Consider the following 17,079-nt stretch of genomic DNA (forward strand, 5'->3'; position numbering starts at 1 on the left):
AGAGAGAGAGAGAGAGAGAGAGAGAGAGAGAGAGAGAGAGAGAGAGAGAGAGAGAGAGAGAAATCTGATTATCTCTTGGAGTTGACACAGCGGTACTGATATAGTTACACTGGTTGCCTACTGCTTAGCTCTCTCTCTCTCTCTCTCTCTCTCTCTCTCTCTCTCTCTCTCTCTCTCTCTCTCTCTCTCTCTCTCTCTCTCTCTCTCTCTCTCTCGTACACTCATACACATGCCTACCAATTTCATCTTCCTCATCCTCCTCCCCTTCCTCCTCCTCCTCCTCCTCCTCCTCCTCCTCCTCCTCCTCCTCCAAGCCATACCGTGTAAGTTCAGTAATACGTACATGTGCGCAAGAAAGTGTACGTATAACTTTGTCCAATAATAATGAGAGAAGGCAATGCGTGTACACTCATGTCTTCCATTACTGTGTGTGTGTGTGTGTGTGTGTGTGTGTGTGTGTGTGTGTGTGTGTGTGTGTGTGTGTGTGTGTGTGTGTGTGTGTGTGTGTGTGTGTAGGGAGAGGGATGAGAGAGGAGAGAAACAGGAGAAGAGGGAGATAAGAAAAGGTGGTGGTGCCTATGTGGTGGAGGAGGAGGGGGGCAAGGTGAGTGTCGAGGGGTGCAGGCATTGAGATCTCAATGGGTGCAGGCGAGAGAGGGAAGGGAGAGTGGATGGGAGAGGAAGAGGTAACTTGAGAGGTAAGTCACCTGAACCTTCCACCACGAGACCTCCTGCCCCTGGTATAGCTTACACTTGGGGGGGAGGAGGAGGAGGAGGAGGAGGAGGAGGAGGAGGAGGAGGAGAGGTGTAAGCATGAACGAGAGGATGAGGAGAAAAAATGAGGTTATTGCAAACAAAGAACAAAGACGAACGTGGAGAATGATGAAAAGGAAATAATTATGAGTAGTCTCTCTCTCTCTCTCTCTCTCTCTCTCTCTCTCTCTCTCTCTCTCTCTCTCTCTCTCTCTCTCAAAACTATTTTCATATTTTCGCTTTCTCCTCCATTCATCACGGAGTCCATCCATCACTGACTTATTTTACTTTAAACTAAGTCACTTCATGTCACAAGGACGCCCACTCCTTTAGACCACCTCCTCCTCCTCCTCCTCCTCCTCCTCCTCCTCCTCCTCCTCTTCCTTCCCCACAGCATCCTAAACACTGCAGGTAAACAGAGCAACAAACATCCTGAGAAACGCCCACCTGATATTTTAAGTCACAGGTAACAAAACACCTGCTGGATATAGCATTACGTGAGAGAGAGAGAGAGAGAGAGAGAGAGAGAGAGAGAGAGAGAGAGAGAGAGAGAGAGAGAGAGAGAGAGAGAGAGAGAGAGAGAGTAATGAAGAGGAGGAGGAGGAGGAGGAGGAGGAGGAGGAGGAAAGAAGGGACAAGAGAAATGATGTCGAGGAGATTAAAAAGTTTCGTGGTAAACAAGATGAGGAAAATTTATATCAAATTTATCAAAATTAATACATACTAAAATCCTTGGGGAAAACATCATTATAGAAATATGTACAGTATAAAGTTGGAAGAAAAAACACGTAAGATAAATAATTAAAAGAAAAACAACGACGAAAAATATGATGTGACGAAGTATGTTATGTAGGTGGCTGAGAGAGAGAGAGAGAGAGAGAGAGAGAGAGAGAGAGAGAGAGAGAGAGAGAGAGAGAGAGAGAGAGAGAGAGAGAGAGAGAGAGAGAGAGAGAGAGAGAAAATAAATAAATAAATGAATAAATAAACTGAAATGTGATGAAATCAAGGGAATGCTTGCGGGTCAGTTCCGTGGTCGAAGAGGAGGAGGAGGAGGAGGAGGAGGAGGAGGAGGAGGAGGAGGAGGAGGAGGAGGACACAAGGTTACTGAGTGAAGAGAGAGGAAGGAGCGGTAGCGATGCAGTAAGATGAGATGAGGCAAACAGTGGCAAGTTTGTGTGAGCAGAAAGGGAGGGAGGAAGGAGGAGGAGGAGGAGGAGGAGGAGGAGGAAATGGAACGCAAAACAAGGTAAACCAGTATGAAAATTGTACTGGTGCTCGAAAATTTAAGTTCAATAGTTGGTTTCTATTCACAGCATAAAGTGAGAGAAGAGTGAGAAGGAGAGGGAGAGGAAGAGGGGAAGGGACTGCCAGGTGAGAGGGTTCAGCTGGACACAGGCGGGCAGGTGGATCAGACTGCCAGGTGGACGAGGGCCGGAAGAGGGAGGGGAAGAAGAAAGGAATATAGGAAGGAAAGCAGGGATGGTGGTGGTGGTGGTGGTGGTGGTGGTGGTGGTGGTGGTGTTGTTGGTGTTGGTGGTGGTGGTGGTGGTGGTATTTCTTCCTGTTATTTTCCCTTTAACCACTTGGAGTTTGGGTGATGTGGACCGTCTCTCTCTCTCTCTCTCTCTCTCTCTCTCTCTCTCTCTCTCTCTCTCTCTCTCTCTCTCTCTCTCTCTCTCTCTTATTGTGTGTTCTATTCCTCTCTCCCTCTTCTTGTGTGTGTGTGTGTGTGTGTGTGTGTGTGTGTGTGTGTGTGTGTGTGTGTGTGTGTGTGTGTGTGTGTGTATGTGTGTGTGTGTGTGTGTAGTGTCGTGTCCTGCCTGGGGCCCCCTTCCTCCTCCTCCTCCTCCTCCTCCTCCTAACGCGCGCGCGCCAGCAACAGGACCAGCGTCGTAAGCACTAACTTAAATATTTCATCCACAGGTTCAGACAAGATCAGAGCTTGTTACTTCAATGCCCGTAGTTTACGGAATAAATTAAATGAGCTGCAAGCTCTTATTTATCTTGAAAACTACGACATCATAGGCGTCACGGAAACGTGGATAAATTCATCAAGCAGGGATTACTTAGCTGAGTACTCACTCCCTGGCTACACCATTTTTAGCTGCGAGAGAACTCACCGTGCGGGAGGCGGTGTTATGTTTTACGTAAAAAGTAATCTTCATCCTCGTTTACTTCCGATCCCAACCATTGCTAAATATAGACGTCACTTTCATCCAGTTAGAAAATAAATCTCGTAAAATAACATTAGGTCTCGTCTATCGCCCTCCAGCCCAGTCACCCGCTACAGACGAAAAACTTTATGACCTTATCGCGGACATTTGCTGCGTTAATAATTGCATAATTATGGGGGACTTTAATCTTCCAGTCACGAGGTGGGGTGAACCACTGACGGCTCACGCAGGCCAGCATCTCTACGGGAGTATCCTTGAAAGCTCCCTCCACCAGCACGTCATGCATCCGACGAGAGGTAACAATATCCTAGATATTGTTTTAACAACTGGTGAAGAGTCAGTAAAAGACCTAAAAATTGGACCAGAACTGAGTTCCAGCGATCATCGTAGCTTACTTTTCACCATAAATTTTGACAAAGCTAAAGTAAGCGAAAGTAAAGAAAAAGTGCCAGACTATCGGCGTGCTAACTTTGAGAGACTTCGCATGCAGCTTGCATCCCTAGACTGGAATGAACTGCTGGAAACACCAGACATAAACAACGCATGGGAAGTCTTTGCTAAAAAGTTAAATGAAACTACGTTTTTGTGTGTACCGCAACGAAACAGACGGAAGGTAAAAAACACCAAACCGAAATGGTGGAACAATGAAATTAGATGCTGCCTTCTGGCTAAGAAAAATGCGTACCACAAATACATACTAACACAAAATAATGATGATAAACTAGAGCATGACAGATTACGTAGAAAAACTAAAAAGCTGATCAAATGCAGCAAAAAATCTGTCGAAGCTCAGATCGCGAACTCATGTAAAACGAACCCAAAAGAATTTTACAGTTATGTAAAAGCAAAAAGGGTCGTAACATCAACGATTGGTCCATTAATAACAGAAAATGGTAAACAAATAACAAGCGAAACAGACATGGCGAATACCCTGAACGAGTACTTCTCAACCGTCTTCACGACTGAGGATGTTCAGGGCAGTCTGCCGACCCCCACGCCTCAGTCACGAGGCACCACGCTGCCAGACTTCACCATCACAGAAAGTGAAATCCTCTCAGTCACAAAGAGCATGAACGTAAACAAAACACCCGGGCCAGACAAGATATCACCCAGGCTTCTTAAAGAAGCAAGAAATGAGCTCGTGAAACCGCTTACAATTTTATTCAATAAAACTTTGCTAGCGGGTAAAGTTCCCCACGAATGGAAACTAGCAAATGTCACGCCAATCTTTAAAAAAGGAAATAAATCTCTCCCAGCCAATTACAGGCCGATCAGTCTCACTTCAGTAGTGTGTAAGCTGATGGAAACAATAATTAGAGATAAAATTGTTAAATATTTAGAAGAAAATAAAATCATAAAGGATTCGCAACACGGTTTCAGAACCAAGCGCTCCTGCTTAACAAACTTACTAGACTTCTTTTATGAAGTATTTAACTCGTATGACGAGACAAAAGCTGTTGATATTATCTACCTTGATTTCCAGAAAGCTTTCGACACTGTTCCTCATAAGAGACTCATCAGTAAAGTAAAAGCTCACGGCATTGCCGGAAACACCCTGAAATGGCTGAGAGACTGGCTCTCTGACAGAAAACAGCGTGTTGTAATAAATGGAAAAGAGTCAGAGTGGCATAAGGTAAATAGCGGCGTTCCTCAAGGCTCTGTATTAGGACCAGTACTCTTCATAATGTACATAAATGATATTGATGAAGGGATAAACTGCAAAATAAGTAAATTTGCAGACGACACCAAAATAACAAGTAGAGTTACGTCTGTGTCACAATGGCAGGAACTGCAGTGTGACCTCAATAAACTAACAAGCTGGGCAGAAAAATGGCAGATGAGATTCAATATAAAAAAGTGTAAAATTCTACATATCGGAAGACACAATGTTCAGGCGAGATATGTAATGAATAACATGCCACTGTCAAGTGCTGATAAAGAAAAAGATCTTGGTGTCGTTGTGTCAAACGACCTAAAGCCGAGTCAACACTGCACAGAAACAGTAAAGACGGCAAATAAATTAGTAGGGTTCATTGGAAGAACCTTTGAATTTAAATCAGAAAAGGTTATACTTGCCTTATATAACTCACTGGTGCGCCCTCATCTAGAATACTGTGTACAGTTCTGGTCACCATACTACAAAAAAGACATTGAAAAACTAGAAAAGATACAGCGCAGAGTCACAAAGATGATTCCAAGATTGCGCAATAAGCCGTATGAGGAACGACTGGAAGAACTAAACCTATTTAGTTTAACAAAGCGCAGGATAAGAGGAGACCTAATTGAAGTGTTCAAAATTTTCAAAGGAATATAGTAACATTGATGCACATAATTATTTTACCATTGATCATTCTAACCTAACAAGAAATAATGGATTCAAGATTATACCCAAACGTTTTAAATCCCACGAGGCCAAACATTTCTTCTTTAATCGTATAGTAAATATATGGAATAAACTTCCTGCCGAAATTGTAAACAGCAGTACTATTGAATCATTCAAAAATAAAATAGACAAATATTTAAAAGCAAATCCCCAACAAGCTCTCTTCTTGTCCGAATAATTACTAAATTCACTATTTAAACTCTTATTCAACAGTTTTAATATAACTTGTATTAACTTTCAGATAGGCGTATAGAGTTCACCGTAGGCTGAATAGTAGAACTTCCTTTCATCCTTTCCTATGAAAATTTCCATGTCAGTTTTTCCATACTGCATGGTACTTTTCCCAACTATTTCCATGCCAGCGCAAGCTGGAGGGAGTGGTGGGTGGGGAGGAGCCTTCTGCTATGCTGTCCTGTCTCTCTTCACTGTAGCTAGTTAGAAGTAGTTACCAAACAGCCTTGCAAGGACCAAAAGGTTTGTTGCTGTTTGGCTTTCCTTTGTATTCCTTTGTATTCCTTTGTATTCCTCTTCCCCCTCCTCGTCTTTTTCCTCTTCTCTGAAGGATCGACGTCTCAGAAGCCGCAAGTCCTTTTCCCTTTACCATGTTTCACACACACACACACACACACACACACACACACACACATACACACAAGATTGTAGTTATTTACGTGAACAGTACACGGTTGGTGAGAAAAGTAAACAAACGGTGAATAAAATAAACAAACATGTGAAAAAATATGTAGGTAAGTAAAGGATATATTGACCAAAATCTCTCTCTCTCTCTCTCTCTCTCTCTCTCTCTCTCTCTCTCTCTCTCTCTCTCTCTCTCTCTCTCTCTTCTCTCTCTCTCTCTCTCTCTCTCTCCCTTCCCTTCTTTTACCTTCCAGAGAGGGACTCAAACTTTTTTCCCTCTCTTTATTCATTTCAAACACGACAAAAACCTAAACCTCTCTCTCTCTCTCTCTCTCTCTCTCTCTCTCTCTCTCTCTCTCTCTCTCTCTCTCTCTCTCTCTCTCTCTCTCTCTCAGCACACCCTCTGCCCCTCCACGCTCCGATGACACAGGCTTCAAAATATGACAAAGCTATTAGGATTACAAAACTCATTAACACAGGGGGAATATTGTGACCGCAAGTAAATCTGTCATTGAGAGAGAGAGAGAGAGAGAGAGAGAGAGAGAGAGAGAGAGAGAGAGAGAGAGAGAGAGGAGAGAGAGAGAGAGAGAGAGAGAGAGAGAGAAAAAGCGTGGATACACACTTCAAATTCGTTTTTTTTTTCTTGCATCTCTTCATAAGCATATTTCTTCATTATCAATCCTCCTTCTTTCAATTCGTCTTTACATATCTGCTTCTCTTATAGTCTACCCTAATATTCTCTAACGCACGGCTTCCTTCACTCAGCTTCTCTCCCGCACTTCACAGGGCTACGTACTTGAGTAGATGAAAGAAGGGAAAAGAAGAGGGAACGAAAGAGAAGGAAGGAAACGAGGGCTGAGGAAAAGTCTGGGCCAAGTGATGAGGGAGAGAGGTAAGGTATGATATGGGAAGAGTAAATATTTAAAGTTCTGAAGATTATACACTTTTTTTCATAATAAGCAGGTGTAGACGCGATGGAAAATAACGATGCTTTTTTTTATAGTGTGAATCTCCTTCCTTTTTTTTTTTTGTCTTTTGTTCTTACTTTGCTGTCATGAAGCGCGTTTAGTATTGCATGAAGCCTTTTCTTTTTCTCCCTTTCTTTCCTTTCTTCCTTTCGTTGTTTCTTTTATTAGTTCTTTCTTACTAGCACTCACACATACACAAAGATACACACACACACACACACACACACACACACACACACACACATATTCTCCTATCTACCTAATTTAAATTGTTTGCTCTCTCTCTCTCTCTCTCTCTCTCTCTCTCTCTCTCTCTCTCTCTCTCTCTCTCTCTCTCTCTCTCTCTCTCTCTCAAGAAAACGATAACCTAGGGATGGCCAGACGCCAAGGGGACAGAAAAGCTATGGAAAAAAAATATGACTAAAAATTTTCCTTAAAAAAACAAAACAAAGATGCAACTTTTTGGAGCTGCATATTGTGGTGCTTGTGTGAGGGGAGTGTGAGCGGGGTGAGCGGGGTGAGAGGGGTGAAAGTAGGAGTATGCTTGGCTTGGGGTGAAGGGGTGCGCGAGGCGAGGTGAAAAGAGGAGAAAATGCGTTGAGCTAAGAAGGTTTGTTTACAAGTGTTTGAAGATCCGCGGTCTTGTTGAATGGCGCCGTGCTGTGTGGGTGGCGGCTGAGAGAGAGAGAGAGAGAGAGAGAGAGAGAGAGAGAGAGAGAGAGAGAGAGAGAGAGAGAGAGAGAGAGAGAGAGAGAGAGAGAGAGAGAGAGAGAGAGAGAGAGAGAGAGAGAGAGAGAGAGAGAGAGAGAGAGAGAGAGAGAGAGAGAGAGTTCCTTATCAAGTTTCCCCGAAAAAAAAGTTTAATAAAGCAAAATAAGAGTATATCATAAAAAAAGAGAAACAATAACAGAAGAAACAAGACCCAGAACAAAAGTAGCAGCTGTGATATGAAGACTACACAGAAAATAATCGCCACAGGATAAAAAATAACAAGAAAACAAGAATAAAAAGAAACAAAAGGACAGACAGCACCGGGCCACGACATTCTGGAGGGCAAGAGAGGATCACAGGAGATAAAGAGACAGTAGTGACCATGCTCTCTTTCCCTCCAGCCCTCCAGGACCTTAAGTATCACAACTGGGGGAAAAACAAAAAACTAAAGACGTCCACCTCTCGAGAAACACGTTGCCTGCTTCCCCTCCCAGTTGTTACTACACCACTTGTGAGGCGACGTGGCAACACTGTAAGCTCCACCTCCTCTTCGCTCCTCTACCTCAGCGTTATATTACTCGGTTTTCTGTGTTTATTCATTTATTTATGTTAGATTTTATGAGTGCGGGACGTAGAAAGTGTGTTTTTCTTTATGTCGCAATAGTAGATATATTTATTTGGGATGTGTGTTTACTAAAAAGGAGAGAAATTAAATAGTTTTGTTCTTTACCACTGTCTTAATCCGCGTAGCTTCTTCCTTCTCTTTCTCTTCCTACTCTTCCTTCTCTTCCTATTCCTCCCTCTCCTTCCCTTCTCTTCTTCTTCCTCCTCCTACTTTCCATCCTATTCCTCCTGTTTTCAATTCTATTACTCCACTTCCTCCTCCTTCTACTGCTCCTCCTCCTTTCCTTGTCCCTCCTCTTTATCTTCTCTTTCTCCTCTTTCATCCCATCCAGTTCCTGTGTCCCATCCTATCCCTCCACTTCCTCCACCTTCTGATTCCCCTTTGTCTACCTCTTCTTCATATCCTATTCCCCTTTCTGCTTTCCATTCTCTGCCTCCACTTTCTCTTCTTTCCCTAGTCTACCTCCCTTCTCTTTCTTCTCCTGCTTTCCATTCTATTCCCCCTCCTACCTCTCATTCAATCCACTTTCTCCTCCCCCTCCTGTTCTTTCTCCCTCTCTTTCCCCTCCTCCCATTGCTACTGTACTGTACCCAACCACTAATAGCCGTTACTAGCATCGAAGTCCCCAAAGTTGCCACCTTCCTCAGCCAATTACGCCCCGGAATAGTTTTGTCTCGGCCAGCTGGGGTGAACTGCTGTCCTCCTGTGGTGACCGGCTGCAAGGAAATTAAGGAAGGGAAAAAATACAAGGGTCCCATTATTTGTTCCTGACTGGACGGAAAAATAAAGCGGGAAAACAAAGAGTGAGGAGGGGAAAAATATCAATACAGAAAAATCACAGGCGTCACTAATTAATTATTCTTTCATCAAATGAGAGAAAAACGACGAAATCTTGCCATCAGTTATTAGTAGCCCGAGTCTCTCTCTCTCTCTCTCTCTCTCTCTCTCTCTTAGCCCGAGTGTCTCTCTCTCTCTCTCTCTCTCTCTCTCTCTCTCTCTCTCTCTCTCTCTCTCTCTCTCTCTCTCTCTCTCTCTCTCTGGACAAATGCAAAACCTGATGAAGTTCCGACGACGAATATTGAAGTCACAACACCCACAAAAAAAAAACTCCCCCCTCCTCCCATCCAATCCCCCCAAAAAAACACCCCTCCCCACCCCCTCCCCCACAAAAAAAAAAAAAAAAAAAAATTGCCTGCACAAAAATCGAGTAAAACCGAGTGAGTTCCCACAAATATATTCCCACCATTAGCGTCCGTATCGGTGGCTCCCTAACAGTGGGCACTCCAGTCACGTTCGCACATCTGGCAGCCTTCCCGACAGCTCCTCCCTTCCCCTCTACCGCCCCCCCATTACCCCTAAAATCTCACCCCCCCCTACTCCATACCTCCCCTCCCCGCAGCGGCTACTTCCATTACTCCTTCTATATCGTCCTTCCTTTAACGGTTTCCCTTTTCCTTTTTTTTTTTTTTTTTCTGCCACCTACTACTACCTTTTCCAGTCTCTCCCTCATTTATCATCAACTATGTATTCCTCTACTTCTCAGACTCTTTTCTCTTACCTGCCATCTACTACTACTACTACTACTACTACTACTACTGCCCTCCACTATCTCGCCTCTCCTTTCCGAGTCTCTTTTCTTCACCTGCCACCTAAAATTTCCATTATCTCCCTTCCTATCTCGTCCCTGTTTTCTCAGTTTCACCCTCATCTGCCACTTAATACTTCCACCTTCATTCGTGTCTCGTTCCAGCCTCCCTTCATCTATCCCTCCAACACCACTGCCATAACTAAAAACAAAAAATAAATAAATAAAAAAAAAAAGGTTAAGAAATCCACTATTCTCTAGCAAACAAAACTAAACGCGTTCATCTATTCTCCTGCCGAAGATAGAAGTGAAGGGAAGGTCACAAGCTAAAGGTATCCAAGTCCTTCGTAAAACTATTGAACGCTGATATGTGGATTCAGTGCATATGCTGTTCTACTGGTTCTGTGTTCTTCAGCATGGCAAGAGGTTAATTATTCAGTCTCCAGGAACATATTATCTGACGGTTCGATAATTAAAGATGCACTCTGAGATCCAATTGTGTGTGTTGGGGGAAACTTTTAAATTATGAGAGAGAGAGAGAGAGAGAGAGAGAGAGAGAGAGAGAGAGAGAGAGAGAGAGAGAGAGAGAGAGAGAGAGAGAGAGAGAGAGAGTGGTGGTGGTGGTGATAGCGGCGAAGAAAAAAAAAAGATAACAAGCATGAAACTACATTTAAAAGAAACTAATGAACAAACATGCAGGCTGTTCAAGAACACACACACACACACACACACACACACACACACACACACATACACACACACACACACACACACACACACACCATCGTGAGGTGGCGAAAGAGTTGGGGAAGAAAGCATGAGGAAAGAAGCACAAGTAAGAGACAAGGGAGGAGGAAGGGAAGTAGCAGTGTAAGAAATGCTGACAGTGCACTTCACCTAACGCTACGTAAACATGTCATTCAGAAAGACAAGAGCACCGCCTGTTATCACACCTTGCTATCAGCCGGTTGGAACTGACAATAATCTGAAATTACGTGTCTTTTAGAACTAGCGCCATTAAGAATCACAAAGCTTGCCACGTAACAAATCTGAGAGAACGTCTGCGTCTGCGCGTCTTAACAATAAGGTATAAGCTATGAAACTAATGAATAAATATCACTAAATAAATCAATTGACAATAACGGAAAACTCAGTAAAAGAGGAACACTGCGAATAATGGCAAACAGTACCACAATGTACACCCTTCGAGAATATTCCTACCGACGTATTTATCAGAAAGTGCAACCTAAAGACTTACAAATATAAGGATCATAATAATCATTGTTGGTAGTAGTAGTAGTAGTAGTAGTAGGTTAGATGTAACACAACAACAACAACAACAACAACAACAACAACAACAACAACAACAACAACAACAACAACAACAATAATCTTTCGCAACGTAAAAAGAAAAAAATATCTTCGTAATGTAATGCCACGACAAGTGAAGAAAACCGTTTACCAGGCAGCTGGGCACATGGCGGTCGCGAAGACGCTGCGCAGTAAACACAAACTTAATCAAGCAAGACGTTTACATTTCATTTTTTTTTTTCCAGCAGGACGGCCAGACAAGATCACTGCTGTTGTATGATTAATAGCACACCCCCTCACGTCCCCCTACCAGACATTATCAACAAAGTGTAAAAAAAGATAACGCTGCAGAGGAGGATATCGTGTGCCGTGTTGCCATATTAGAAAACGGAGTGGCGTGGAAATGGCATGAGTCAAAGGAGAGGAAAAAGGGGATGGAGTCAAGGCCCTGGCGATCCTCCCGCCCCCCCTCTGTCCCTCCCTTCCTCCCTCCCAAGCACTGCTGCACGAGATGACTCAGATCAAGCAAATGGAGTTCAGAACCGGTTTACTGCGTGCACAAAGGGAATTTAACACTCACACGACCCGCATAAGCAGGTGTGCACTGCTAAATTGAGACACTTCATTTACTTTATAATGTCTGACTGATACATAATCTATGGATTTAAAAGTATCAGAGTAACTTTAATCTACATTTACACTTTCACCAAATTGGTATCAAATATCAATCTCTTAAGTGTCCAGATTTTATAATGGCACGGGCGTTAAACACGATGCTGGAGCTTATAACGGTGCAAACCATTATACTTCAATTCACTAATGTGCAATCCCTCGCGCGTTCATCATGTGAGAAAATGAAAGCTTTAATGGGTACCCTTACATACTGGCATTGCGTGGAAGTTTGGAAGTTACAATTATTCTGTTATGTGATATGTAGAACATTAAGGACTCTCTCTCTCTCTCTCTCTCTCTCTCTCTCTCTCTCTCTCTCTCTCTCTCTCTCTCTCTCTCTCTCTTTCTCTGTCCTGTCACCCACAAGCTCCTCCCAGATGCAGCTCCGGGCCGAGTGACGCCTTACTGAACAGCTGATTGATGAAGCCATGCTGCGAGCCGCGTCCGCCAACACTCCTCACACGACCATCCTCCCTCCCAACCACCCCCGCAGCCACCATCACCACCACTACTTACTCCACCACCTCCACTATCACCATCACCAGTTTCCTTCGACATGTTAATGTAGGCAGGTATTTCTTTCCCTCCCTTCCTATCGGCATTTTCAGGCCGGCCAATTCTGGTTCGTACTCTCAAAATGATTCCATAAATCAGCCTAAATATTTGCATTTCTCTGAGTTTTCCCAGAGGGGTTTTACAATCGGCAGCCCATCACCTATCCCCCTCAGCCTCCTCCTCCCGCCTCTTCCTGCCCAGCCACTTCTCCGTCTGGCGTGAAAAACTCGTCCCCACCTGCCTCAACTCCCTCGGGAATCGACTAGCCATTCTACCATTCATTATTCCGACAGCCGCGGCGTGAGTCTGCCAGTATTTGCTGCCGCCGAAATGTATTCTGGGCTCGTGCTGCGCCACTCTCCTCACGATACCAGTAACAATGCGTCCGTACCACTCACAGCAAAAACAAAAAATAATGTCAAGGACAGCTTTCTTGTCTTTTCTTTTTTATCACGAGATTTTTTATTGCGTGCAAGCTAATTAAGTGGGGCACAAGATCATGTATATAATTATTACAAGAACGGTAACCTCGGCTCCATGCCGGCCTACCCAGATGTCTTTCATCACGACCCTTCGCTGATGCTGCGCCAGTCAACCAAAGGGAGAAGCGCCTTCTGCCTCTTCAGCGAAGGGAACCTTGGCGTCACTCGCTCTTGCAGATGTGTCGGCAGCTGACTGCCAGGTCTCTTTACAAGATCAGCGCTGACAGTCAATGTGAAATGCAAACATGTCAGGCTTGTTGACGATGATTTAGGTACCGACATATGCGACAAGTTTACTTGGACTAATGAGTTCTCGGCATGTGTACAGGGGCACAAGTCATTACTCTTAAATTAACATCCATCCGTGCTCTGAGGACCGACACGCTGCAAGACATGGCGGCGCTGGGAGAAATAATATTGAGCACGTCAAGCATAATATTCATGATCATTTGCCATTCCGTTCGAGAATCTTATTACATAACATCATACAGCCGGAAAGTGTTGGTCTGTGTGTCACGGAGACCTGCCTGGTTGTTCTAGACCACTGCTTCGCTGCTGTGTATGCTCGTCAACTCTATAAACACCACTGTTGCCACACGGAAGGCCTTTCTTTATCATCACATGCAAGCCTCCTCTGACTGAACTGACATCCGCTCGCACACCCCAACTTTAAAAATTAATGCTCACTTGCCGTGTAAAAGCACGCGTTCAGCCTCAAAAGACACAGCACACAGCGAGTCATGTTCACTTCATCTGAGAGCAGTCAGTGGCGGGCTGCGGAGTGCGGGTGGGGGCGGCGGTAATCAGCCTCGAGCAAACAGTAATCATGGCTGAAAAGAGTGAACCAGAGACCCACTGACGCGCCTAGACGTTCCTGCCGTGGCGGTGTGGAAGAGTCGTGGCGGAAGGGAAGGGAGAGGAAAGGTGCTGGGAAGGAAAGGGGAGGGGAGTCGCAGCTTGGGGGGGGAAGGGGAGGGTTGTGAAGGGGGACAAAATTGGACTGAGATCAACGGTGTGGCTGACGATAACGAGGACGCTTTGCTATTAATTAATGATGATGCCCCTCGACCCGATGGAGAGGTCGGTAAGGATGCCATAATGTTTACGAATCACGTCTGCGCTGCGCCATTTGGTGGAGTGGGCGAAGGGGCGGGCGGTGGGTCTGGTGCTTCAAAAATAATCGTTCAAAAGATGAAGGGATAAAAACGACTGGAGATAAGAAAAATGAATTAAAAATTATTCATTCGCATAAACTAAATCAAGCACCGCGAACTCCGTCTAGAAGCTAAGTTAACATGGTATCTATGAAAGCCGCCCTGTCCACGATTCAATTCACGCATGAAGTAACAACGCAAACCTAAAATTACGAACTTAACACCAAGTGAGTGGCGAGAGGGTAGGACTGACACTAATGCTCCCTACAGGTTTCTTCTTTCTTACATCAACTTCTTATTATGTAATCATGCACTTCTATTACGTACTTCTCCCTGTCGCCCATTTATTTAAATGCGCAATAAACATTTTGATTCAAGTACTGTACCTCTCTTCGCTTGAATAACTCTAGTGGCTTCAGTCCTCCCTTGTCCCAACAGACACAGGTTTATCTCTACATGTAATGACTGCAATGATTGTAACCTGAGTTATTTCCTTCTCAAATGAAATCATCACACATGCTAAATCATTAATGCAGAGGGTGAAATTTCATGTTCACAGCTTGTTATAAATTATACATTACAGAGAAGAGTATATAGTCAGGGGGGCTGGAAACATTTTATTCCAACGCTGGCAAATTTATGGCAACATTCATCCTCCACCACCAACTTTTTTTTTCTCACTCTTTTTTATGGTTTTCGTGTTAATTTATTAGTTGCTCGGACTATTAAAATGCCTACCGTCACGATGACAAGTTAATCATGGGGCCTGACAACAATCTTTTTTTTTCCTGCGGATGAAAAAAATATAAGTAAATAAATAAATAAATTTGAAAATATAAAAAAAAGTGCGAAAACAACAGGAGACTTGCAACCCGCGCAGGTCACGCCGCCCCGGGCCTCGCCGCCACCACCGGACACAAGGCAACCGGCCATTGTCCTAAATGGCAAGGTGCTCCTTTCTCCACACATAACCTGCATTGTTCGCAAGCTGCACCCAAACTCTAAAAACAATGTAACCTAATTAAGTAAGTGGCATTGCACTGCTCTACTTTTCGACTCTCATGCCTGCTGCTATCGGATGACTTTCCGCTACACCCCTGCGGCGGCCTGCTGAACTATGTAGGTCAAAACACATTGCTGATGCTGTGTCTCCTCCCTTTCCCCTTCATTTCAAAAGCATAGGATCGATTTTACTATTCAAAACATACTCAATATTTGAGTGCGCCACAACTACGGTTTCGTCCACTAATATTACGCTAATGAACTGTAACTTTAAAAATATTGATTGCATCTTCAACAACAACCAACCCTTATTTTAGGAATTCACTTAGAATGTTTTAAGAGAAACTTCATTCCATTCCCATGAACTTAATATGTACACATGGCACCAACGTGAACAGATACAGGTAACCATGAGGCGAGCACTGTACCTGAGCAGAAGCACGCAGACAGTCCGGAGTAAGGCACACCTCCGTCTTGAGTTGCTCGAGGTCTTTGGGCCAGAGGACAGTCATCACCAGCAGAGCCACAAGCTGCACCACGCACAAAAAGCCAACCAGCAACAGGAGCAGCAGCCCCTTCTTTGTCAGGCCATGCCGGTGTGCCATCTTCTGTAGCTTGCCCGGTTTGCCCTTGATATCGTCGTCGTCGTCGTCATCGTTGGGCAGCGGATATTTGACGTGGTGGTGGTGGGCAAGCACTGTGTCGGTGGGAGCAGCGGCTTCAGCTTCATGGTCGTGGTGGTGATGGTGGTGATCATGCACGGCCCCGCGATTGTTCCCATTGGGGCCCTTATTCAAGTCCCCGTTCACCGACAATGGGAGGTCAATGTTGGTCTCCAACACCCTCACCGGAGACTCTCCGACTCGCCTCATAGCTCTCTTGGCTCGCGGCAGGGACAGAGTATTCTCACGAATCCACAGATTTGGTAACTCACTCGACATTCACCATCGTGTACACAATACTTGTTTGGAGGTCCCTTGCACACTGCCCTGAGGAATTAGCCAAGGGAGGTGGAGTCTACACGCACTGCACCTGGGAGCCCAAGCCACACTGGGTCAAACTCTTCACAGCGGCACACGCTCCACAATCACATGACAGCTACATTCAACTTCACAGCTCATGTCACTCCCTACATGACATAACTTACCACCACCTAAGGCTTCTGGACGTCTAGGAGTCGAAAAAACTTAACTAGTTAGTTGAAAGTTTTATCATAAACGAAGTATGATCGTGAACGCATGGAAAGACCCCCGCGCGAGCATGAGCGACGTAACCAAACCGACACGAACGCTTGAAGCAGACTGGGGAGTGGGGCAGGGGAGCGGGACGGCGATGGGAGGGAACCCGGCGCCTTGAGATGCCAACAAGCGCCGTACATGTGTTTATTACCTTATTGTTTAGGAAGAGGCTACATCAGTAACAGAAGTACAGCCTTAACTCGCCATCACAAGGCACATAGATCCTTTCTTACATCACGGATATGACAAATCGTACTGGAAAGAGCTAAAACCATTATCAATACATTTCTTCAGTTAACAATAAATACCATCCATTAATTACGTTGACAAAATTATAATTACTATGAGTGAAATTTAAAGAATGAATGAATGAAACAAAGAAAACGATTAATACATCATACAAGTTCAATCACTCGAATCTTTTGCGCGCGTAAAACTTTTCCCTCTCTTTTCCCTTGCCATTACCCGCTTGACCCACATCCCTCCCCGCTAGGCCTCCACGAAGGGGTTGTTGTCCCCGACCAGTGGAAATTATACTCGGGGAATGAAGGGAGAAAGGCAAGGGCGATATGGCAAGCGCTACCAAAGTGGGGGTTAAGAGGAAGGTCCCGCCCCCCTCACTCCCATGCGCAGACACAAGTCCCCTCCCCTTGCTCCTCTTACGCCCCCTTCCGCCTGCACCCTTCCTCCCCCTTCCCCATAGCAGCCACGCCGGGAGGGAAAGGAGTAAGAGTAGAAGGAAACGCTGAAATGGAGAGAAAGAATGGAATGCATAATGGAAGATAACGAGAGTGTTAGAACGAGAGAGAGAAAAGGATAGATATGGGAGG

At 44.6% G+C, this 17,079-nt stretch overlaps 1 protein-coding gene across 6 annotated transcripts in view; it reads right to left on the bottom strand.

Annotated features, from left to right (window-relative positions):
• LOC135097982 (uncharacterized) overlaps positions 1 to 16,298 on the bottom strand; it is a 32,258-nt gene extending 15,960 nt beyond the window's left edge. For 3 of the 6 annotated variants that reach the window (XR_010266404.1, XM_064000149.1, XM_064000151.1), the window contains exon 1: positions 15,440 to 16,298. Coding sequence is in view for 5 of the 6 variants with exons in the window: in XM_064000149.1 (XP_063856219.1) it covers positions 15,440 to 15,952 (513 nt within the window). In the remaining variant the exon portion in view is untranslated. Of the gene's footprint in view, positions 1 to 8,740; positions 8,967 to 13,598; positions 13,686 to 15,439 lie in introns of those variants that run through there. The other 3 variants (XM_064000148.1, XM_064000147.1, XM_064000152.1) reach the window with 3 other exon arrangements.
• Between the last annotated feature and the right edge of the window lie 781 nt (positions 16,299 to 17,079).

Source organism: Scylla paramamosain, unplaced genomic scaffold, assembly GCF_035594125.1.
Source record: "Scylla paramamosain isolate STU-SP2022 unplaced genomic scaffold, ASM3559412v1 Contig39, whole genome shotgun sequence".
Classification (NCBI taxonomy): Eukaryota; Metazoa; Arthropoda; class Malacostraca; order Decapoda; family Portunidae; genus Scylla; species Scylla paramamosain.